This window comes from Drosophila albomicans, chromosome 2L, assembly GCF_009650485.2.
Source record: "Drosophila albomicans strain 15112-1751.03 chromosome 2L, ASM965048v2, whole genome shotgun sequence".
NCBI lineage: Eukaryota > Metazoa > Arthropoda > Insecta > Diptera > Drosophilidae > Drosophila > Drosophila albomicans.
In genome coordinates, this window is record NC_047628.2 from 7,791,738 (window position 1) to 7,811,807 (window position 20,070).

Here is a 20,070-nt window from a genome sequence, read left to right on the forward strand (position 1 = left end):
TTTTTACCCCTATAGAGGGTGGTTTACAGTAAGATACCCGCTATTTGAAAAAGAGCAAGTAAGAAAGTTGCAGTCGGTCGGCCAAAGCAACTGTGCTCGACTTTACCACAATTTCGAGTAAAAGCACAACAGTGCGGTATTACTCTTAAAAGTGGGCGTGGCAAAAATTTTAAACAAACTTGATACCGAATTGATATACTCTGAGATCCAGTGTTTCAACGGACATGGCTATATCGTCTCGGCTGTTGACTAAAATATACCAAAGACTACATTTGTATATTACCTTCTACCCTATGATATAGTAAAAAACAGTATACCATTTCGAGTAAATTCAAAATATATTAATATACACACCAAAGACAATTGTACAAAAATATATAAATACAACATTGTTAGGCAAAGCTAGAAAAACCCGTAGTAAGTAAGCTGGTTATGTTTTTCCTAAAAGTCATTCCGTTCTAGTAAATAAACAACTCTTTTGGCACCTCTCGCTGCAAGTTAGTCGTACAATGAACGGCTTCTACGCCTCAGTGCGGCCAAAAGCGGCAACCAAAAAAAAAAAAAAAAAAAAAGAAACAATGCCGAAAACAAAGACTACCAAATAGATTTACAAAATGTACAACGAGAGTCGACTTCATAGCATAATGTTTATTCAATTTACGCAATTTACACCAAAAACAGCAACACTAACAGCAACAAAACTTCGGCTGGCATTTGATTGCCAACTGTCTTGATATTGTTGTAATTATGAGTCAAGAAAAGGAAAAACCGTATAAAAAACTGTAACGAAATTTGGTACGAGTAAATTATTAAAATGATTTGCCAGCAATGACCAAACAACAAATCACCAAGAAGTTGCTAAATATAGTACACTTAGTTTCTTCTAATTTTAGACGCAAATTACACGATGTGTAGTAAGTCAATGGGTCAAGCTGCACGTCCCCCTCTGCTCTGTTACCCGGAAAATCGACCCCTCAGCAGTTACAACTTGTGACCGGCTCTCGAGACTGGCACAGCTGCAGATCTCCTAAGGCGGAATTATTACTATGATAATAAATAGTTTTTGACTGGTTTTTCTGGCTTCAGTTTGGGCGCAAAAATTTGCATAGATTTGCAGTTGGCTGTGACTACGGGATTAGGCCAATGACCAACGGCCAACGGCGAACAGCCAAACAGGTAAACAGTTAATCAGTTAAATAGACAACAACCAAAAGTTGACTTCCTTGTTTATCAGCTGGGCCAGTCTTAAGAGATCTGTAAATAGATCACAACCACAAGACACACAGATTAAGTGGACTTCATGCTCTGTTACTCAGCTACTCAGCTGATCAATCGCCACACAAACTTGGCTTAATCAATTGGGCGCAGCATTCAACGGCGCGTGACAATTTGGCCAAGTTAACCACAATCATCGCACAATGGCAGCGAGTGGGTCATAAAACCAAGACGACGCACCACAAGAGTTCAAATGCTTTTGCCATTGACCTCTTTTTCGTTAACCACCAATTTTAGACCTTAGCTGAGAAGTGTTAAGACTAGAGATATCTATCTGTCTGTCTGGTCATTCAATTGCCGTGATTATCACTTTCAAATCACAAACAAATCAAATCAGTGACTTTTACATGCTTCAATGTCATGAAAAGGCTGCTGATTGAAAGGGCTGCGATTACGATTACGATTGCAGTTTACAATTTGTAACTTGTTTGCTCGCTCACTCAATTGTTCAGTCAGTTTTCCCATTAAACATTAATTAAGGGGCAAGCTTTACCTTATGTTGAGGTTTCGAAATTGTTATTGCAGTTAAATTTTGGAATAGGTAAAGAAATATATAAGAAGAAAAACAGAATAGCAATGCATAACCAAATTATAAAAAAAATGTTTTATTTTAAAACAATATACATTGATCCTATGCATGACAATAATTAACCACATAAATATATAATATGAATAAAGCTTAAACACTTCCACAAACTGATTATATCCACCCAAAATGAAATGCACAGGGTCTCAGAAGAAATATCTACAGATTATGGAAACTAAAAGTATTTTTCTGTAATTTTCCGTGGGTAGAAACCTTCCAAAAACCACACAAAGTGCAACTAACTAAATAAGTAGAGAGAGACAATTACTTGGCCACATTTTGCAGTCACTTAGCCATGCTAACAACCGCAACAGCCAAAACAATCCACAAGAGCGACACAAGCGACAGGCAATGACCTTGACCAGAAATGCAATGAACCCTGTAGAGTTTTACCCCAAAAAGCAAAAGTATATATTTCTTCGATATATGTAAATTTTCATCGTACTCTTACACATGAAAAGAAAATAAACTTTAACGTTAATGTTAACGTCAAAGACGAAACTACCGAAACATAAACAGTTACAAGCCTGACTGAACAGAGGCCTTTGTAAGTGGCACATAAAATGTCATAATTGTCAGTTTTTTTTTTTTTTGACTGACTTAAAGGCCTCGTCGGGCCCATTTGCGAGATCATCTGACATCAATGGGAACGAAGTGGAATGGAATGCGCATGTCGAATCACGTCCAAGTCACGTCACACACAAAGTAAATTGTTACACAAATCATCAAAATGGCTAACAAAAAACTGATATAAAAAGCGGCAACACTCAAATGAAAATGCAAATGCAAATGCGAATTGAAGACGCCTCCAATGATGATTAATCGACACCTGCTTCATCTATGACACCTTTGTTGACGTCCCAAGCAAGTCTTGGAAATTGACCAAAAATATAAAACTACATTTAAAAATATGAAACAATTTATGTAAAGCTACGTTTATCGAAACATAAATAAGACAAGGTCAGGTCGTTGAAAAGATGATAAAAATAAAAAAGCCTGACAATGTATTCAAATAAACAAAAGTTATAAATGCATATGATTAACTATGCGAGAGTGTGTGTCTGTGCGTGTGCATATAATATGCGCAAGTTTTATAAATAATTCAAGGAAGTGTGTAATTGTAATGTTGGATTTAAGACAATGGCGCTTATAACTAAGCACTCGATGTCGGTCCGTCTATCAAAACAAACAGTCGACGGCGCCCCCGTGCAAACTTATGACATAATCAGCTGGAGCGTCTAACGGTGGCAGCCTCCAATAGCTCACCATCTCTCCCTCTCTCTCTCTCTGTTCGTATGTTTTGCATTCTCTCTTTCTTTGGCATACATTATATTGAACACAATGTGGTCAAGACATGCAAGCAATGCGAATGAAACTAAATCGAAAGTTGCATGCAACAGCACAGCACAGCACAGCAGCAACAGCAACAGCAATAACAACAACTCGTAACAACCTCGCGTAGAGTTGTCTCACACACAGGTATGAGTGTGTCATGAGTGTGTTTGAGTAAACCCACCAGACCCATTGACATAATAACGAGGAAGGTAACCAAAGTCTTCGTATTCGTATTCGTATTCGTATTCGTCTTCTTCTTCGACAGCAACTGGGGCGTCAATTACACGACCCACAATATGAAATTGAAACGAGTTGCCGCTGCCCCAAACTTGTTGCCAGTGTCTTAGGTTATGGTTACTGACCGCACAACAAGCCCACACCATACTTACACACTTACACAGTTACCAACTCTATGACACAATACACAATCAAATGACCGAGTGACACACTCACTTGGTTGACAAACGTTTTCCCCATTTTTGGCCACTTGCTTTCCTGACTCTCGTATTGCGACTGCGACCAACTCAGGTAAGAGGGAGTTGGGCCTGGCCAAGTCCGACCAGGTCTGGTCTGGTCTGGTCTGGTCAAGTGAATGTGCACGTGAATACAAAAGTAAAAGGACAGCATTACGAATTGGCCTTTTGTCGGTTGACAGATGACAGAGGACAGCTGACTGCAGGCAAAAATGTGCATAGGATTGGCCGAAAGTCGTGCTGTGAATACTGATAATAACTACCGAAGAGAAATGCATTTCAGCTGGAAAATTAAAAGCTAAAGCTTTGGGTCTCTACAATTTTTCTAAGGATTGCACAATTCAAAAATTTTAGTTTAGTTAGCTTTTAATGACAAGGATTTGTAGAGATTTCTGAATTTTTTATTGAGCTGTAACTTAGACTGTTAATACAATATGGGTAATTCCATGACAGAATTTGTCCAGTGCGAGACTCTTTACATTGAAAATAGCATAAACTGAAACAATTTTAAAAATAAGAAAAGTTTATTTTTATAGCCCTATGTATTTTGGGAAATCTTGAAGAGTTTAAGATTTTATATATTTTAAAAAAGTCATTTTATGCCAATTGCTGATTAGAAATGGAATTTTTGAGAGATGTGTTATGTACAGCAACAAATGTTGTTAGAGTAACGGAAGAAATTCCGTATTGAAATTAAACATTTTCCAATAAATTTAGTACAATTAATTAGCAGGCAATTAACATTTTCAAAACAGTGCTAAAGTTGAAGCCTCATGGCATCACATCTGGCACATTTAGGTATTATTCAATTACCCACACAAAAAAAATGTGGTTTATTGCTATTGGGGATTGTTGTGGCTATAAGTCAATGCTCGTAAAAGACTTAAGAAACCACAGAAAAATAAAAATAACTGCAACAACAAACGGCAACGGCAGCTGGCAAGTGGCGGTAGTCGAATTAAACAGCAAAATGGCACGCATCCATAGAGCTGCCTTTCCCCCTCGTCGCGACTCGTCGCGCAGCGTTCGGTTGTTGCAATTGCTGCATTTGGCGTCGCTTGCCACTTGGCTGCGTCGAGTTCGCGCCTCCGAAATTCAAGCAACCAACCGATCCAACCACCTAACCAGCCAACAAGCAAACGATCCAACCAAGTAACCAAAGTAACCATCCAACGAAAACCGACGCGACGACTCGAATGACGACAACAGCAACAACTTCGACTGCGACTGCGACTTCGACTTCGACTATGACTACGACAACGAACCATTCACCATTCGCTTCATGTGTTTTGGGACTATTGCGATTATTATTATACTATAGCTTTGTTGTTATCTTTGCCTTTGTTGTTGCCGTTGTTGTTGTGGAGCTCGGCTTTGGCATCGCTCGTCGGCACAATCATTTAGCCACCGGACTTAAGAGTATAAAAGTTCGGGCAGGCGCTGCAGTTGGCATCATTAAACCGTTAACCATCGAGCAGTGTAGAGTGGTACGGAACGTGTAGAGTTCAGTTCGATTCCCTTCAAAAAACATCTGTATATATTGTCGACGGGACACAGTTTCGACGGATTCCCTCAACTAACAAGTGCAGCGTCAAGGATATTACGCCAGCAACATGAAGTTGATGGTATGTATGATATAAAGGATCTCAGTGAAGTGAAGTGCCTTGAAGTGATCATTCAGAACTTTAAAAAACAATCAGAGTATAACTATCAAGTTGAAAAGTGCATGAATAAATAAACAATTTCGTAGTGCATCTGCACAATAATCTAAATATTAGCAACGAAAAAATTATTCAAAAATTTGGATCTTAAACTGTTCGTCTTTTCTGTGAGATTAAAACTGATCGACATAAACTGAAACATATTCGGTTCAATTTATTAAAAATAAGCCCAAATATATTTATTCGTTTCTTCAACCTTTCAGCGTACAGCGACAACGCTCGCTCTAGTGCTGTTGCTTGCAACAAGCTATGCACAGGCAGAGGAAGAGAAGAGTGCCGCTGTGGAAAAGAAAGAAGCTGAGCCTGTAGAGAAGAAGGCTGAGGAAGCTGCTAGTGAGGATACCACAAAATCGAAACGTGGACTACATCACTATGAGGATTACCATCATCATCATGTGCCACACTTCCCAATCCATGAGGAGAAAACACTGACAGTCATTAAGAAGGTGCCAGTTCCAGTGCCCATCGAAAAGATTGTCCATGTGCCCGTTGAAAAACACGTCCATGTGCCCGTGAAAGTCAAGGTGCCCAAGCCCTATCCAGTGATCAAGCATGTTCCCTATGAGGTTAAGGAGATCGTTAAGGTGCCTTATGAAGTTCCAGCGCCATATCCCGTCGAAAAGAAGATTCCTGTGCCAGTTCATGTGCACTACGATCGTCCTGTGCCCGTCAAGGTAAAACCTCTTTTCTAACATACAAAATAAATGGTGCTAACTCTCAGGTCCATTAGGTTCATGTGCCCGCTCCATACCCCGTCGAAAAGAAGGTTCATGTCCCAGTGAAGGTTCATGTTCCAGCTCCCTACCCAGTTGAGAAAATTGTCCACTACAAGGTTGAGAAGCACGTACATGTTGACAAGCCCTACCCCGTTGAAAAGGTCGTTCACTACCCCGTCAAGGTGCCCGTTGAGAAGCCTGTGCCCTATCACGTAGATAAGCCAGTGCCACACTACGTTGACAAGCCAGTGCCTGTGCCAGTGATCAAGAAGGTGCCAGTCCCAGTTCATGTGCCCTATGACCGTCCAGTGCCCGTCCATGTCGACAAACCAGTGCCTTATGAAGTGAAAATCCACGTTCCCCAACCTTACCCCGTGATCAAGGAAGTACCAGTCAAGGTTGAGAAACACGTTCCGTACCCCGTGAAAGTCCCAGTGGAGAAGCCTGTCCATGTCCACATTGAAAAGCACGTCCCAGAGTATCACGAGAAGCATGTGACCTACAAGGAGCCTGAGTTTGTGCACAAGCACATTGAGGAAGAGCATCATCATCATCATGAGCCCATCCATCACTCATCCCATTCATATTCGGCTCCTATTGAGGAACATCATGAACATGAGCATGAGGTGGAGCATGACTTTAACTATCATGATTATCATTCATATCACGGTTACTAAAATGGTGAAATGAATTTCTTTCTCTCACTTCTCTTTGCAGCATTGAAAAGCGTAAGCGTAGCGGTTATGAATGGATCAAAATCTAACTAAATTTCCATTTCCTTCCACAAACATACTCTTAGAAACATTTCTAACATATTCCATATCATACCATATGCCTACCATTCCAATTCCACATTGCTATGTAGAACGTGATAACGATAGAGATTCAGATATCAATTTTAATAACGACTAACGTGACGACGAACTTAGTTTTTACTTTATACACTCAACGAACTCTCTCTTAACTTAGACTAAGCCATAAAAACAAAACCAGAAAGGATTCGAAAACATGAGAATGATACAAGGATGACGATTAACTAGACTTTATGAACAAGATACCATAACACATTTGGGCCGCACAGCCCACATATAGAAACAAGACCTAGACTAACATAATAACAACGTTATCAACAACAACAACAACAACAACATGAGAGGCAACACACACATACACATGAGAAACCTCTAAAGGATCAATCTTGGATGTTGTGCTGTTCGACCTAGACTCTGGGTGCAACTGACGTGGTTGCTGCTGCTGTTTTGTCCTCCAGCTGCGGCTTCTCCTCCTTCTGCTCTGGTCCACCGACTTGTGCACCCGTTTGACTGTTCGACTTGGTTCGATTTTATTTGATTTGAGATGATTTGCGTTGATTTTGTTTCGATAGATGAAATGGTTGTAATATATTCAGATCTCATCGATGATCTGGATAGCGTGTGATATAAGACTTCTGTTAGTGTTTAAGTGTTTACTCGATAAGAACGAAGATGTAAGAAGATGGAAGGCAGTGCGGTTGAGCCTAGCCTAGCCTATTTAAGTCAGTTTGTATTCGTAAACGAACGTATTGTATTATTTGTAATATTGTTTGCTATTTAGTTTGTAACTCAACCATATCTATAGTGTTGCTTATTGTAAAAAGCAATTGAAACGGATTTATAAAAAGTACTTAGTTTACCAAATATTTTTGTCTCTGTAAAAAAAGAAAACACCCTCACAAGAAAATCAATAATGATAATGAAGCTGATGAATGTTATTGTAATATTAAAAACGAAAACGAAAACCAAGTGATCAAACATAAAACGACTTTTGATTTATTTCTTTCATCCTTGGGATTAGTTAAAAATGTTTAATAAAAAATCATTGCTCTGAATATGGCAAACAAATGTTAAAATATAAAAACTAAAATATCAAATATATAATAAATTTCTAACATTGAACTTTAGAAATGTATTACAAGGCATAAGACATTTAATACAAATTAGGAGGCTATGAAGTTCGAGCACATATTCTGAAGTTTTTTTTAAATATTTTAAAAATAAGCTAAAATTTTCAAATACATTGACGATAAATAATAAAAGCAACTTGGGAAAATACTCTACTCGGTAAATTGCATAAGAAATCATTTTTTCATTTCATAATTAAATCAGAAGAAACTTGGAACTTTGACACGTTTCATTAATTAATTTAATAAAAGTCATAAAACTTAGCAGAACATTTTATATGATTCTTTCGATGCTTTTATACTCGCTACCCATAAGGTCAAAAGGTATTATAACTTTGTGCAGAAGGATCTCCCACCCTATAAAGTACATATCTATATTCATAATCAGCGTCAACGATATAGCTATCTATGTATGTATGTATGTCCGCCTGACCGTCCGTCCGCTTGAATACCTAGATCGCATAGACTATAAGAGAATATATAATTTTTTTCGACAGCACTTTTTATACACGCATATCAAGTTTGCTTGAAATATATGTCACACCCACTTCCGCCTCCACAAATCGAATATAGTAGTATATCAATATACCTATGTACCATATATGGCCTTTGGCACATTTGTGTAGTATTTGGTATGTTTGGTATATTTTTATAAAAATGCCGCACTGTTTTGATTTTATTTAAAATCAGTAAGGGGTATGTCACAGTCGAGCACACTTGACTGTAACTCTTTGGCTTATTTTTATTCCGATTTCTTTTCGACCGGTCCAGAAAATTTACAAAGTGAAATAAGCTGGATGTGGCACTATTTCATGTAATTTTCGTCGATAAGAGATAAGATGATCACTAAAATGTTCAATATTTTAGTCTCAATTTATATTGCAAGCTATTTTCTTGAAAAATTTTAAAATACATATAATAATTGGTTGTGCTAAGAAGTTCATTAAATCTATTTAAAAATTAGAGTCTTGTTAACATAAAAACAATTGTAAAACAGAAAATTGTAATAAAAAATGTTAAGGGAAATAAAGAGGGAAAAATTAAGGAATTTGAATTCATGGAAAATAGTTATAAAACCTTAGAGGCAATACTTATATATATTATTCAAATAAATATGATGAGCTTCAACAGACTAGATGAGATGACCATGTCCAACTGTTCGTCTATCTGTCTGACTATCTGTCCGTATAAACATCTAAGTCTTATTGACTATGTTATTAGAGATAAAACTATAATTTTAAAACCTGAAGGGTCATATAACGTGGTACCTGCATGAAATTTCATCTCCGATCTTATGAGATATATACATATATGATCACCACTTGATCACCATCAATAGATTAACCGTTTATCGGCCTATCTGTCTGTTTGTTAGTCTGACCGTATGAAACACCGCATCTCACAGATTATAAGATATAAATATTGACAGCACTTGTTATTTTTTCACGCATATCAAGTTTGTCTTAAATAGTTTCTGACACAATATTTATGATTCCTGATTCTTCGATTCAATTAGATACAAATTGTAAAAGGAAGTTAAGAAATAATTTTATAAAAAATGACTGAAGAAGTCAGGTCGTATCTGCTTTGGTTCACAATCTCTTCTTTATGGTATATTTCAAATGAAGTGGTATATCGACATACCAAATATCGCTTCCGATATATTAAATGTTTTTCAGAATATTAATTTGAAATATTTTAAGAATAATACGACCGTCTTTTAATTTTACTAAAAATGGGTAACGGGTATCTCACAGTCGAGCAAAATCGACTTTCTTACTTATTTTTTGTTAAATACTGGCGACCCTGAATTATTATGAGTGCTGCAAAGTTCATTGATCGGTCCGTTTGTTGCTTTTACAAATAAAGCAAGAAACTTTCAAAGAAGTTGGTTGTCTTTCACCAAATTGTGGAAAATATAAAATAATAAATTATTTCACCGTGGCTGCCGGAATTGCATATTCTAAATTTTAAAACGAATTACTCATACGATCCCATGGATAGACAAGGTTAATTTTCACAATTCTTTGGCCCTTTGACTACCTTAAAACTAACATGATTAACAAACAATTGTCGCTTAGTCTATTATATTCTGTTTAACTTTTGTTCAGTTCTAATTCATCGATCTCTATAGGATATCAGTAAAAATTTGAAAATATATACGATTTTCAGTAAAGTTATAACACTAATACAGACAATTCTAAAAATTATAAAAAAAATTATATCATGATTGGATAATTGATGCAGATGTTATTCAAGTAAGCTGTCTACGTAATGCGGTGGCAGCGGAAGCACAAAAAGAAGCAGTATTAACTTCACAATTCGAATTTCGAAGCGTTTTGCAGCTTATTCGTTCGCGTGTTAAATATGTATTTTGTGTGTATGTTTGTGCAAATACTTGTTAGGGTAGTCGAGAGTGCTCGACTTGTTATACGATAGCTAATGTTGTTATTGCTTTCGCTACTGTCACTTTTGCTGTTATTTCACTTGGTACATTCATTCACTGGTCTTTAGAGTATAAAAGTTCGGCAGACAATGTAGTTGGCATCATTAAACCGTTAACCATCGAACAGTGTAGAGTTGTACGGAACGTGTAGAGAGTTCACTTCGATTCCCTTCCAAAACAAATATATCAACTATCGACGGACACAGTTTCGACGGATTTCCTTTAAAATTTGATTTGCTAAGGATATTACACCAGCAAAATGAAATTGATGGTAGGTATTAAGGATCCTAGTGAAGTGCAGTGCCTTGAAGTGATAACAAAGAACTTCATCCAAAACAAGTTCAAATGGGACTTTTAAAAGTGTAAAGATTTATAGTTACGAATCATTATAAATTATGTACAAATTGAGTGTTTCGTTTTTCCAATATGAAATGAGTGAATAAGTGTGACGAATTCCACACAAGAAAGCACATGTCGTAAATTTATTTTCTCTGAACTTTCAGCGTACAGCGACAACGCTCGCTCTAGTGCTGTTGCTTGCAACAAGCTATGCACAGGCAGAGGAAGAGAAGAGTGCCGCTGTGGAAAAGAAAGAAGCTGAGCCTGTAGAGAAGAAGGCTGAGGAAGCTGCTAGTGAGGATACCACAAAATCGAAACGTGGACTACATCACTATGAGGATTACCATCATCATCATGTGCCACACTTCCCAATCCATGAGGAGAAAACACTGACAGTCATTAAGAAAGTGCCAGTTCCAGTGCCCGTTGAAAAAATTGTCCATGTGCCTGTTGAAAAACACGTCCATGTGCCCGTGAAAGTCAAGGTGCCCAAGCCCTATCCAGTGATCAAGCATGTTCCCTATGAGGTTAAGGAGATCGTTAAGGTGCCTTATGAAGTTCCAGCGCCATATCCCGTCGAAAAGAAGATTCCTGTGCCAGTTCATGTGCACTACGATCGCCCTGTGCCCGTCAAGGTAAAACATCTTTTCTAACGTACAAAATAAATGGTTCTAACTCTCCAGTCCATTAGGTTCAAGTGCCCGCTCCATACCCCGTCGAAAAGAAGGTTCATGTCCCAGTGAAGGTTCATGTTCCAGCTCCCTACCCAGTTGAAAAGATTGTCCACTACAATGTAGAGAAGAAAGTGCATGTCGACAAGCCCTACCCCGTCGAGAAGATTGTTCACTACGCTGTGAAGGTTCCAGTTGAGAAACCAGTCCCATATCACGTCGATAAGCCAGTGCCCCACTATGTTGACAAGCCAGTGCCCGTAGAGGTCATCAAAAAGGTTCCAGTTGCCGTTCACGTTCCATATGATCGTCCAGTGCCCGTCCATGTCGACAAGCCAGTGCCTTATGAGGTTAAAATTCATGTACCCCAACCTTACCCCGTGATCAAGGAAGTACCTGTCAAAATTGAGAAGAAAGTTCCGTACCCCGTGAAAATTCCAGTCGAAAAGCCAGTTCATGTTCCAATTGAGAAACACGTCCCAGAGTATCACGAGAAGCATGTGACCTACAAGGAACCCGAGTTTGTGCATAAGCACATCGAGGAGGAGGAGCATGATTCTCATTCTCATCATCATCATCATGAGCCCATCCATCACTCATCCCATTCATATGCAACTCCCATTGAGGAACATCACGAACATGAGCATGAGGTGGAGCATGACTACCACGATTATCATTCAGATCACGGTTACTAAAATGGTGAAATGAATTTCTTTCTCTCACTTCTCTTTGCAGCATTGAAAAGTGTAAGCGTAGCGGTTATGAATGGATCAAAATCTAACTAAATTTCAATTTCCTTCACAAACATACTCTTAGAAACATTTCTAACATATTCCATATCATACCATATGCCTACCATTCCAATTCCACATTGCTATGTAGAACGTGATAACGATAGAGATTCAGATATCAATTTTAATAACGACTAACGTGACGACGAACTTAGTTTTTACTTTATACACTCAACGAACTCTCTCTTAACTTAGACTAAGCCATAAAAACAAAACCAGAAAGGATTCGAAAACATGAGAATGATACAAGGATGACGATTAACTAGACTTTATGAACAAGATACCATAACACATTTGGGCCGCACAGCCCACATATAGAAACAAGACCTAGACCAACATAATAACAACATTATCAACAACAACAACAACAACATGAAAGGCAACACACACATACACATGAGAAACCTCTAAAGGATCAATCTTGGATGTTGTGCTGTTCGACCTAGACTCTGGGTGCAACTGACGTGGTTGCTGCTGCTGTTTTGTCCTCCAGCTGCGGCTTCTCCTCCTTCTGCTCTGGTCCACCGACTTGTGCACCCGTTTGACTGTTCGACTTGGTTCGATTTTATTTGATTTGAGATTTTGTTTCGATAGATGAAATGGTTGTAATATATTCAGATCTCATCGATGATCTGGATAGCGTGTGATATAAGACTTCTGTTAGTGTTTAAGTGTTTACTCGATAAGAACGAAGATGTAAGAAGATGGAAGGCAGTGCGGTTGAGCCTAGCCTAGCCTATTTAAGTCAGTTTGTACTAGTAAACGAACGTATTGTATTATTTGTAATATTGTTTGCTATTTAGTTTGTAGCTCAACCATATATATAGTGTTGCTTATTGTACAAAGCAATTGAAACGGATTTATAAAAAGTACTTAATTTATCGTATATTTGTCTATATACAATAAACAAAACACAAAACGAAAGTCAAAGGCGATTTGAAGCTAATAAATTTTAACAATAAAATCAAGTGATAAAAACAAAACAACAAATCAATGAATTATTTATTTATATTTTAGTGGGAGGCAACTACTCAAGGAAGACATCAATATTGAGTATTGTCTTAATTTAAATTCATTTTATTTAATCTTTGGAATTTTCTAAATTTATATTTAAGTTTTCTTATCTAAAACAAATGAAAAAGAAAACATATTCACATGAAGTTTACTTTAGAGATTGACGTGTTTGTTGAGTTTCCCACCGCGTTTTTCTCTGTTTGACAGTGTTTATCCACAAGTGAAAACGTGCAACGTCATGCTAACTGAAATCAAGTCATTTGGCATTACCCATAAACGGCTTATCTAATTTTCAAATGAGGTAAACATTGCCTGGCATTCATAATTGCATATTCAAAAGTCTCTCGCCCACTGAGCGAGAGGCAGGCAACATGTTTATTACATTTGCCACACTATGTTTTTATCATTTCGCTTTCCATGACACAACAACTGCAACACAAGAGACAGCAACAACAAGAAGAACAAAAACAACAACAACAACAGCAACGACAACCCGCTGACGGCACTGGCGTCCATTTCCTAGCGTTTATTTTGCGGTCTGGCATTACTTTTTATTAGCACCGACGATTTGTGTGGTTCGTATGCTTGTCAATTACTACAATATACCCTGTAGTCAAGCATTGCATTAAAATGGTCATTATAAATTTGTGTAGTCACGGTGATTTTGGCATTAGTGAAATACAAAAGAATACTCATAAGTTTAAAGTTGTATGATTCCTTTATCTTTTTCTTTTCGTTAATTACGGAAATCATGTATATTATTAAAATTAGTAAAGTTCAATAAATCAAATATGTAATCTAGAATTAAATAATGGTATTAATAACTATACATTCAGTTGTTTTTTTTTTTCGACATGAAATAAAGCGTAAGATTTATTTACAATATAAAATATAAGACACTTTATATATAGAAATATTCAGTGCAATCATCTGATATTCAGAAATTAAACCACTTTTGCCAATACGAATTTACAAAATATTTGTGCAACTCTACAGAGTATTTAATAACCAAGTAATCGCTTTGTTGCAGCAAGCTTAGTTGCCTATGGCACTGTGAGCTGGGGAGTATAAAGATTAGGTTTCAATTTGCATTTCGGTTCCATTGAAGCGGTGCTGCAATTTTGGTACGAGCAGTAAGTGGGGCATAGATTTATCACGTTTTTCTTAGTCGGTTTGTAGGACATGTGCTCCTAACCGATATTTCAGACGAGGCGCATGCAAAACGTGTTGTGAAATGAAATGAAAAGTGTGCAGAGAGCTCAGCAGTCTTGGACAGCAATACAGTTCCCCAGTTTAACTCTGAGCTCCGCTTTAACTGTACCAGTGACTGCGACTGCGACTGCGACTGAGAGTACGACTGCGATTGTGGCTCTGGTCTTTATTACCATATCTAGGCTAACTCTCTTGGTGGCTTTTGTTTATGTAACTGTAGCATTTGCAGTTTATGGATTATGCAATAAATAATCAACACACTCACTAACAATAGGCCAGCGAGTGTTGTAATTTCCCCCCGCGAAAGAATGGACAGCCATAAAAGGCTAGCTAATGGTTTCATGTCTGGCTAATTAAAAGATTACAGCTGGCCCATATAAAAGGGGATTACAATTTAAGTTTTCATTTAGATTTTCCACCATCTTGTTTTCACTACACCTTGAAAGAACTCCAAACTAAGCGATGCAAATGCAAAACGCAATCTATTGGTAAAATCTTATGCAATTTGCCCCAGTGCGACTGTCATAACACTCAAAGCCCTGTCTTACATTTTAAATAGACGATAGACGTTTTGGGCCAACAAAATGAACAAAAAAAAAAAAAACTGCAGGCAACGAGCTGCGAATGAAATGAAAATAAGAAAAGAAAAAATAAATACAATACTCATAGTACTATAGAAAACATTGTTCCAACTGGTCAGCGGCGGCATGGTCAGCGTTAATGGGCGAGTCGAGTCATTGACACCAACAGAAAACGATGGTGCCATTGCTCCAGTCGGCAACGCTTTGTGGTGACATAGATTTGCATTTGTATTCGCCGGAAAAATGTGTGTTTACATACCCTATAGCCACAGCAAATGGGTATGAAATATGTTAAGAAATAATTTGGTAAAGTTTGGAGTTTAGACACGAACACGAAGAGATCTTCTGGAAATATTTTATATATTTGGGTACCAACGCTATCCATAGACAAGAATGTCTTCCTATCTTTTTTAGATAATTTAGTCTACTCTTTTTTTGACAATGTGTAGTATAGTGGAGTAGTGTATTTCTTATTGATTTTAATACATCTTTAATTTTTATAACGCATATTACTTAGTTGCTGAAAACGTTAAATTTAATGCACATGTTTTTCCATTTAAGGACATATGTTTAAGATATCCGCTAGTTGATCAAATCCACTTCTTGCCTTGCTACTCGCTCTCTCTCTCTCTCTCTAATTTAATGGGTCAGTTTTGCCAGACAGATAGCCTGCATGGGAGACAATTCGATATATGTATGACTTTTCGTAACAGTTTCTGTTTTGGCTTATTTAAATGATGTCAGAGCTGCGCCGAGTAAAGCAGAGTCGAGAGTCGAACCAGTCCCCAGCCATGTGGAAAGTGAATGCGGGAAATATCTTGAACATGTAAGTTTTCTATTTCATTTTCTTTCGTTTCCAGCCAAACATGTGTGTGTCTTTTACCGTCCGTCCGTCCGTCCGTCCGTCCGTCCGTCCGTCCGTCCGTCTGTCTGTCTTGTCTATTGGATTGGTCATTATGTGCAGTCAGTGGGCCAACTTTGTGGCCACATTGGCTTGCCGTCTTAGCAATTCGAATATTACGACGCGTAATCGACGCCAATTTAATAGAAAATACTAAAAATGAGTGTGTGTGTTTTTTTTTGTGTTTGCTATAAGTGTATGTCTGAGTGTTTGAATTGTAATCGAAAGTAGCGAAATTAATAACATGCTTTATTTGTTTGCTTTTTAATTGCTGCATTTGCGTTATGTAGCAAATTAGATAAGTAAGCAACGATTCATGCGGTAATACATTTAATATGTAATCAAAACTCCTTTAGATGTAATAAGACTTTTATTCATAGTCTCAACATACGCAAAATTAAAGTGCACATAAAATAAATGTACTGCAAAGTCTTGCAAATGCATTTAAGTTGTACTCGCAATAAATTTGAATCCTAAATAACTACATAACATATAACAAAATATTACATCCTTTAGGATATAACTTTTGTTAGTTTAGAAAGAGTAATATGATCGAGGTCAAGATGTTAATCCGCTAATTAATCATTAGCAGTTTGATTCTTATAAAAAACTTTTTACAAAATTCAGATTGTACAGAATTTGATAAACAGAATTATGTTGTTTAAAAAATCAGTTTCAAATTTAATACTGAAAAAGCAGTCAATGACTTTTAAAAATCACTTTAAAATAATTTTTGGTAGGCAATTATTGATTGAATATTGAATAAGATATTTATGCAAAGAGTTGTACTCACTTAACATAAGGTATATTAGCGGGAATATGATACTTCGCACCCAAGTCAAAGTCCTGCTCGGAACGTAGAACAGGTGGCTTTATGCCCGCATATCTCTCACTGCAAATAAGAAGGGTTTTAATATGTTGCAACAACATTAAAATGACAAGTATTATCACCGTAAGTTCCAATAGTGACAGTTCATAATTCGTTTGTTCACGTTCCCGCTGAAGATGTCGTAACGCCAGTTATCCAAGGTTAAGGCAAAGGGTAGAAATGCAATCTAAACATCCAATACACATTGAGTATTTAGTTATTAAGAGCTTACTAAAACTTGCCTTGTCAATGGCCATTGTGAACAAATAGTTAATATCATAGCTGGACTCATCCAGAGAGCGTTGAAGCAGCCCTAAAGTCTGCAAATGCTTAGGTGTGGAAACTGAGAGACCAATCGCATCGCCCACCGCCTGATGGAAGGCGGGATTAGCGCCATTGCGAAAGATCTTGGGCAGATGGCGGTACTGCAGGAAGTACTGAATATGTGCCATCTCATGGTGCACACTGATCAGACTGCGCTGATTGATGTCTGTGCAGATCTTGACGCGAAAATCGTGACGATTGCAAAAGTCCCAGGCAGAAGGTTCGCACAGCACACGTCTATCGAGTGGCTGTTCAAATACGGAATTTCTATAGAATTCCGGACCCACAGCGGACATATTGATCGAAGTAAAGAATTCCTCGGCCAGCTGGAACATCAGCAGCGGTGTGTAGCCCTGCTCCACCATGCGAGGCGTCACATCAATCAGCTTTCGACCCGGATAGGGTATTATAATGTCCAATACATTCGACCAGGACTGACCGTACATATTACCCAATATATGCGAGGGAATCGGAGCAATGCGATTAATCCGATCAGGACCATAATAATCCCTCAGCTTGCGACGCACATACGAATGAAGCAGCTCATAAAGCGGACGAATCTGCTCCCAAACAATATCCATATCCTGTCGAAAGTTACCCGATTCATAGGCCAAATACCAGTACTCGCCTCCGTTGGTAACATCTGTGAATTAGTTCGTATTATTTAAAGCGACTTCTCAAGTTGCCGCAAAGAGTAACTCACTGTTTACATAGGCCACTTCCTGCATCACATCGATCAGCTGTTCGTAGTTGTCGCGCATGCCACGCCCAGCTTTGCGATGATACTCCACCCAAGTGTGCTGCAGCTCATCCCAATCTCTGCTCTTGGCCATAATGTCCTTCAAGTTGGGTATATAATGCAAATCGCACTGGAAAGGCTGTTGATACGCACAAATGCTGGCTCCATTATACAGGAAGAGCATTTCATTCAGCAGTCGATTGTACTGAAATTATAGTTTTGATTAATATTGATTTGTATTTTATTAGAACTAAAACATACTCTATCGAGAACATCTAGTGGCAGCGCATTGGGTCCCACTTCCGATTGCAACATTAGTTGTCGATATAGTCGTCTATCGAATATGAGATCTTTGTTGATATGTTTCGATTGTTCAGCTGTTATGCGCTGATACTCCACATAACGTTGCTGGGCATTTAGCTATAATGAATTTATACAAAAATATTAAAAATTCTTATAAAGAAAAATGTATTTAATTGGTCGTTAAGATAGCTATTCTCTAAGTGTTCATGTGATTATCATCAACGAATAAGGCGAATGATGAAATCAAAAACATTTCAGTTGTTTGTTATTTTTCCACTTAAAAAAAAAAAATAAATGGGAAACATTTTTTTGAGTATTTGTGAATCACGTGTATAGGATTTTCAATGTTCGCTTTAAAATTTAAAAAAAAAAAAAAAAATGGAAAATATTGAAATAGCAGTTGTTAATTCATGTAAAAGAAGAAAGAAAGCATTAGTCGAGTGTCCCATAGCGACCCGTTTTAAAGAAAAACAAAATATTGCGGTATTATTCTTAAAATATACCAAGCAAGTGCTGTCGAAGAAAATTATATCTCTATTTCAGATGGACAAACATACTATACATGACTATATCGTTTCGGCTATTGACGATGTTGAAGAATATACATACATATACATATATTTTATAGGTTCAATTTAGTTTCAACTAAAATAGGTATAAATTTAAAAACAGAAAAGTTTTAGCCAGAAATTTATGATTTTTTTATGATTTTTTATGATTTTATAAAAATGTAATTCATGTCAAAATACAATTTTGTTTGAATTTACAAATATATAATATTCTTATTTATTACAATCCAGAGCAATGTGACTGAATGAAATTAAAGTCGTATATTGTCGCGTTTTTAAGTTTTCTTTAAAAATAACCAAATTATCCTTAAGATTCACAACTTTACAAGACCTGGAGACCGGTTGCAGCCTTGTATAAAAGCGTATATCCAACTTCTTTCGCCCTGCAAAATACTTCATAAATGTCTAAATGTCTGAGAGTACAATAAGAGTACTTTGACATTGGCATGTCTGCCTGGGAACATCGCCAGGCAAACGACCTTCAGCAGCCAACTTTGTTGTGTGAGTGTTGTAAGTATGTGCGTGTGTGTGTGTGTGTCTTACACGTTGTATCTATTTGCGATGTCAAGAAAATTGTCGAGTTGCACACGAATTAATCTGACGCTGATGAGAATACACTCAACAGTGAACACACAGTCATGTTTTTAAAAGATCGCGTGCCACTTCACCACAATTCCAACTCCAATTACGATTGCAATAACAATATTTCAAGGGTGTTTAGCCCGACTTTAACTTAATGTAACCCACTCACCGCTTCCGACTGGGTAAAATCATTAACATTTGTCTCGAAATTCCATTGAGCCGCCACATTGGCGGTGCACTCCAAGGAGCCTTTTTGATCCGTTTCGACTAGAAGATTACGCAACTTTTCCAACTCCTGCTGATAGCGACGATCCTGTTGATAGCGCTGACGATCTGCGAACTGCTGATTCAGATTGAATCTATCCTGATTGGGTAAATAGGGATTCTCGAAACGATTGCGTTGATTCACATTCACAAATTCCACATTCGGATTGTTGTTGTAGTTGTACTGATCATTCACCCTTCCATCGATTCTATAATTATTATTATTCAGATTGTTGAAATCGTTGTAATTGCGATCAGTGCTCGATGTGGGTCCATAGTTGTGATTCGCATATCGATTGGCATCCCCGCCACTAAACGGTGAGTCATTGACGCGATCACTGAAGTTCAATTGGGGCGTGGGATAAGCGTAACCCAAACGCATACGTTCGTCATATGTCTGACCGTACTGCAAACGAGAAAG

General features: G+C 37.6%; 2 protein-coding genes across 3 annotated transcripts in view; one reads left to right on the forward strand and one right to left on the reverse strand.

Annotated features, from left to right (window-relative positions):
* Nucleotides 1-20,070, reverse strand: part of LOC117566099 (angiotensin-converting enzyme) — a 62,479-nt gene that overhangs the window by 41,734 nt on the left and 675 nt on the right. For both annotated transcript variants that reach the window (XM_034245568.2, XM_034245569.2), the window contains 6 exons: nucleotides 19,555-20,055; nucleotides 18,193-18,351; nucleotides 17,896-18,136; nucleotides 17,111-17,835; nucleotides 16,952-17,055; nucleotides 16,794-16,892 (listed from right to left, as the gene is read on the reverse strand). In XM_034245568.2, coding sequence (XP_034101459.2) covers nucleotides 16,794-16,892; nucleotides 16,952-17,055; nucleotides 17,111-17,835; nucleotides 17,896-18,136; nucleotides 18,193-18,351; nucleotides 19,555-20,055 — 1,829 coding nt within the window. The remainder of the gene's footprint in view (nucleotides 1-16,793; nucleotides 16,893-16,951; nucleotides 17,056-17,110; nucleotides 17,836-17,895; nucleotides 18,137-18,192; nucleotides 18,352-19,554; nucleotides 20,056-20,070) is intronic.
* LOC117563411 (titin) lies at nucleotides 5,110-13,261 on the forward strand. Its single transcript, XM_052002050.1, has 6 exons — nucleotides 5,110-5,294; nucleotides 5,594-6,064; nucleotides 6,121-6,775; nucleotides 10,734-10,762; nucleotides 10,995-11,465; nucleotides 11,522-13,261. Exons 1-6 carry the CDS (start codon nucleotides 5,283-5,285, stop codon nucleotides 12,194-12,196), a joined length of 2,313 nt encoding a protein of 770 aa, XP_051858010.1. The 5' UTR covers nucleotides 5,110-5,282; the 3' UTR covers nucleotides 12,197-13,261.

Coding starts and splice junctions, on each gene's coding strand:
- LOC117563411 (XM_052002050.1), top strand. Junction 6,776..10,733: donor TGATTATCATTCATATCACG/GTTACTAAAATG, acceptor TGATTTGCTAAG/GATATTACACCAGCAAAATG. Junction 10,763..10,994: donor CCAGCAAAATGAAATTGATG/GTAGGTATTAAG, acceptor CTGAACTTTCAG/CGTACAGCGACAACGCTCGC.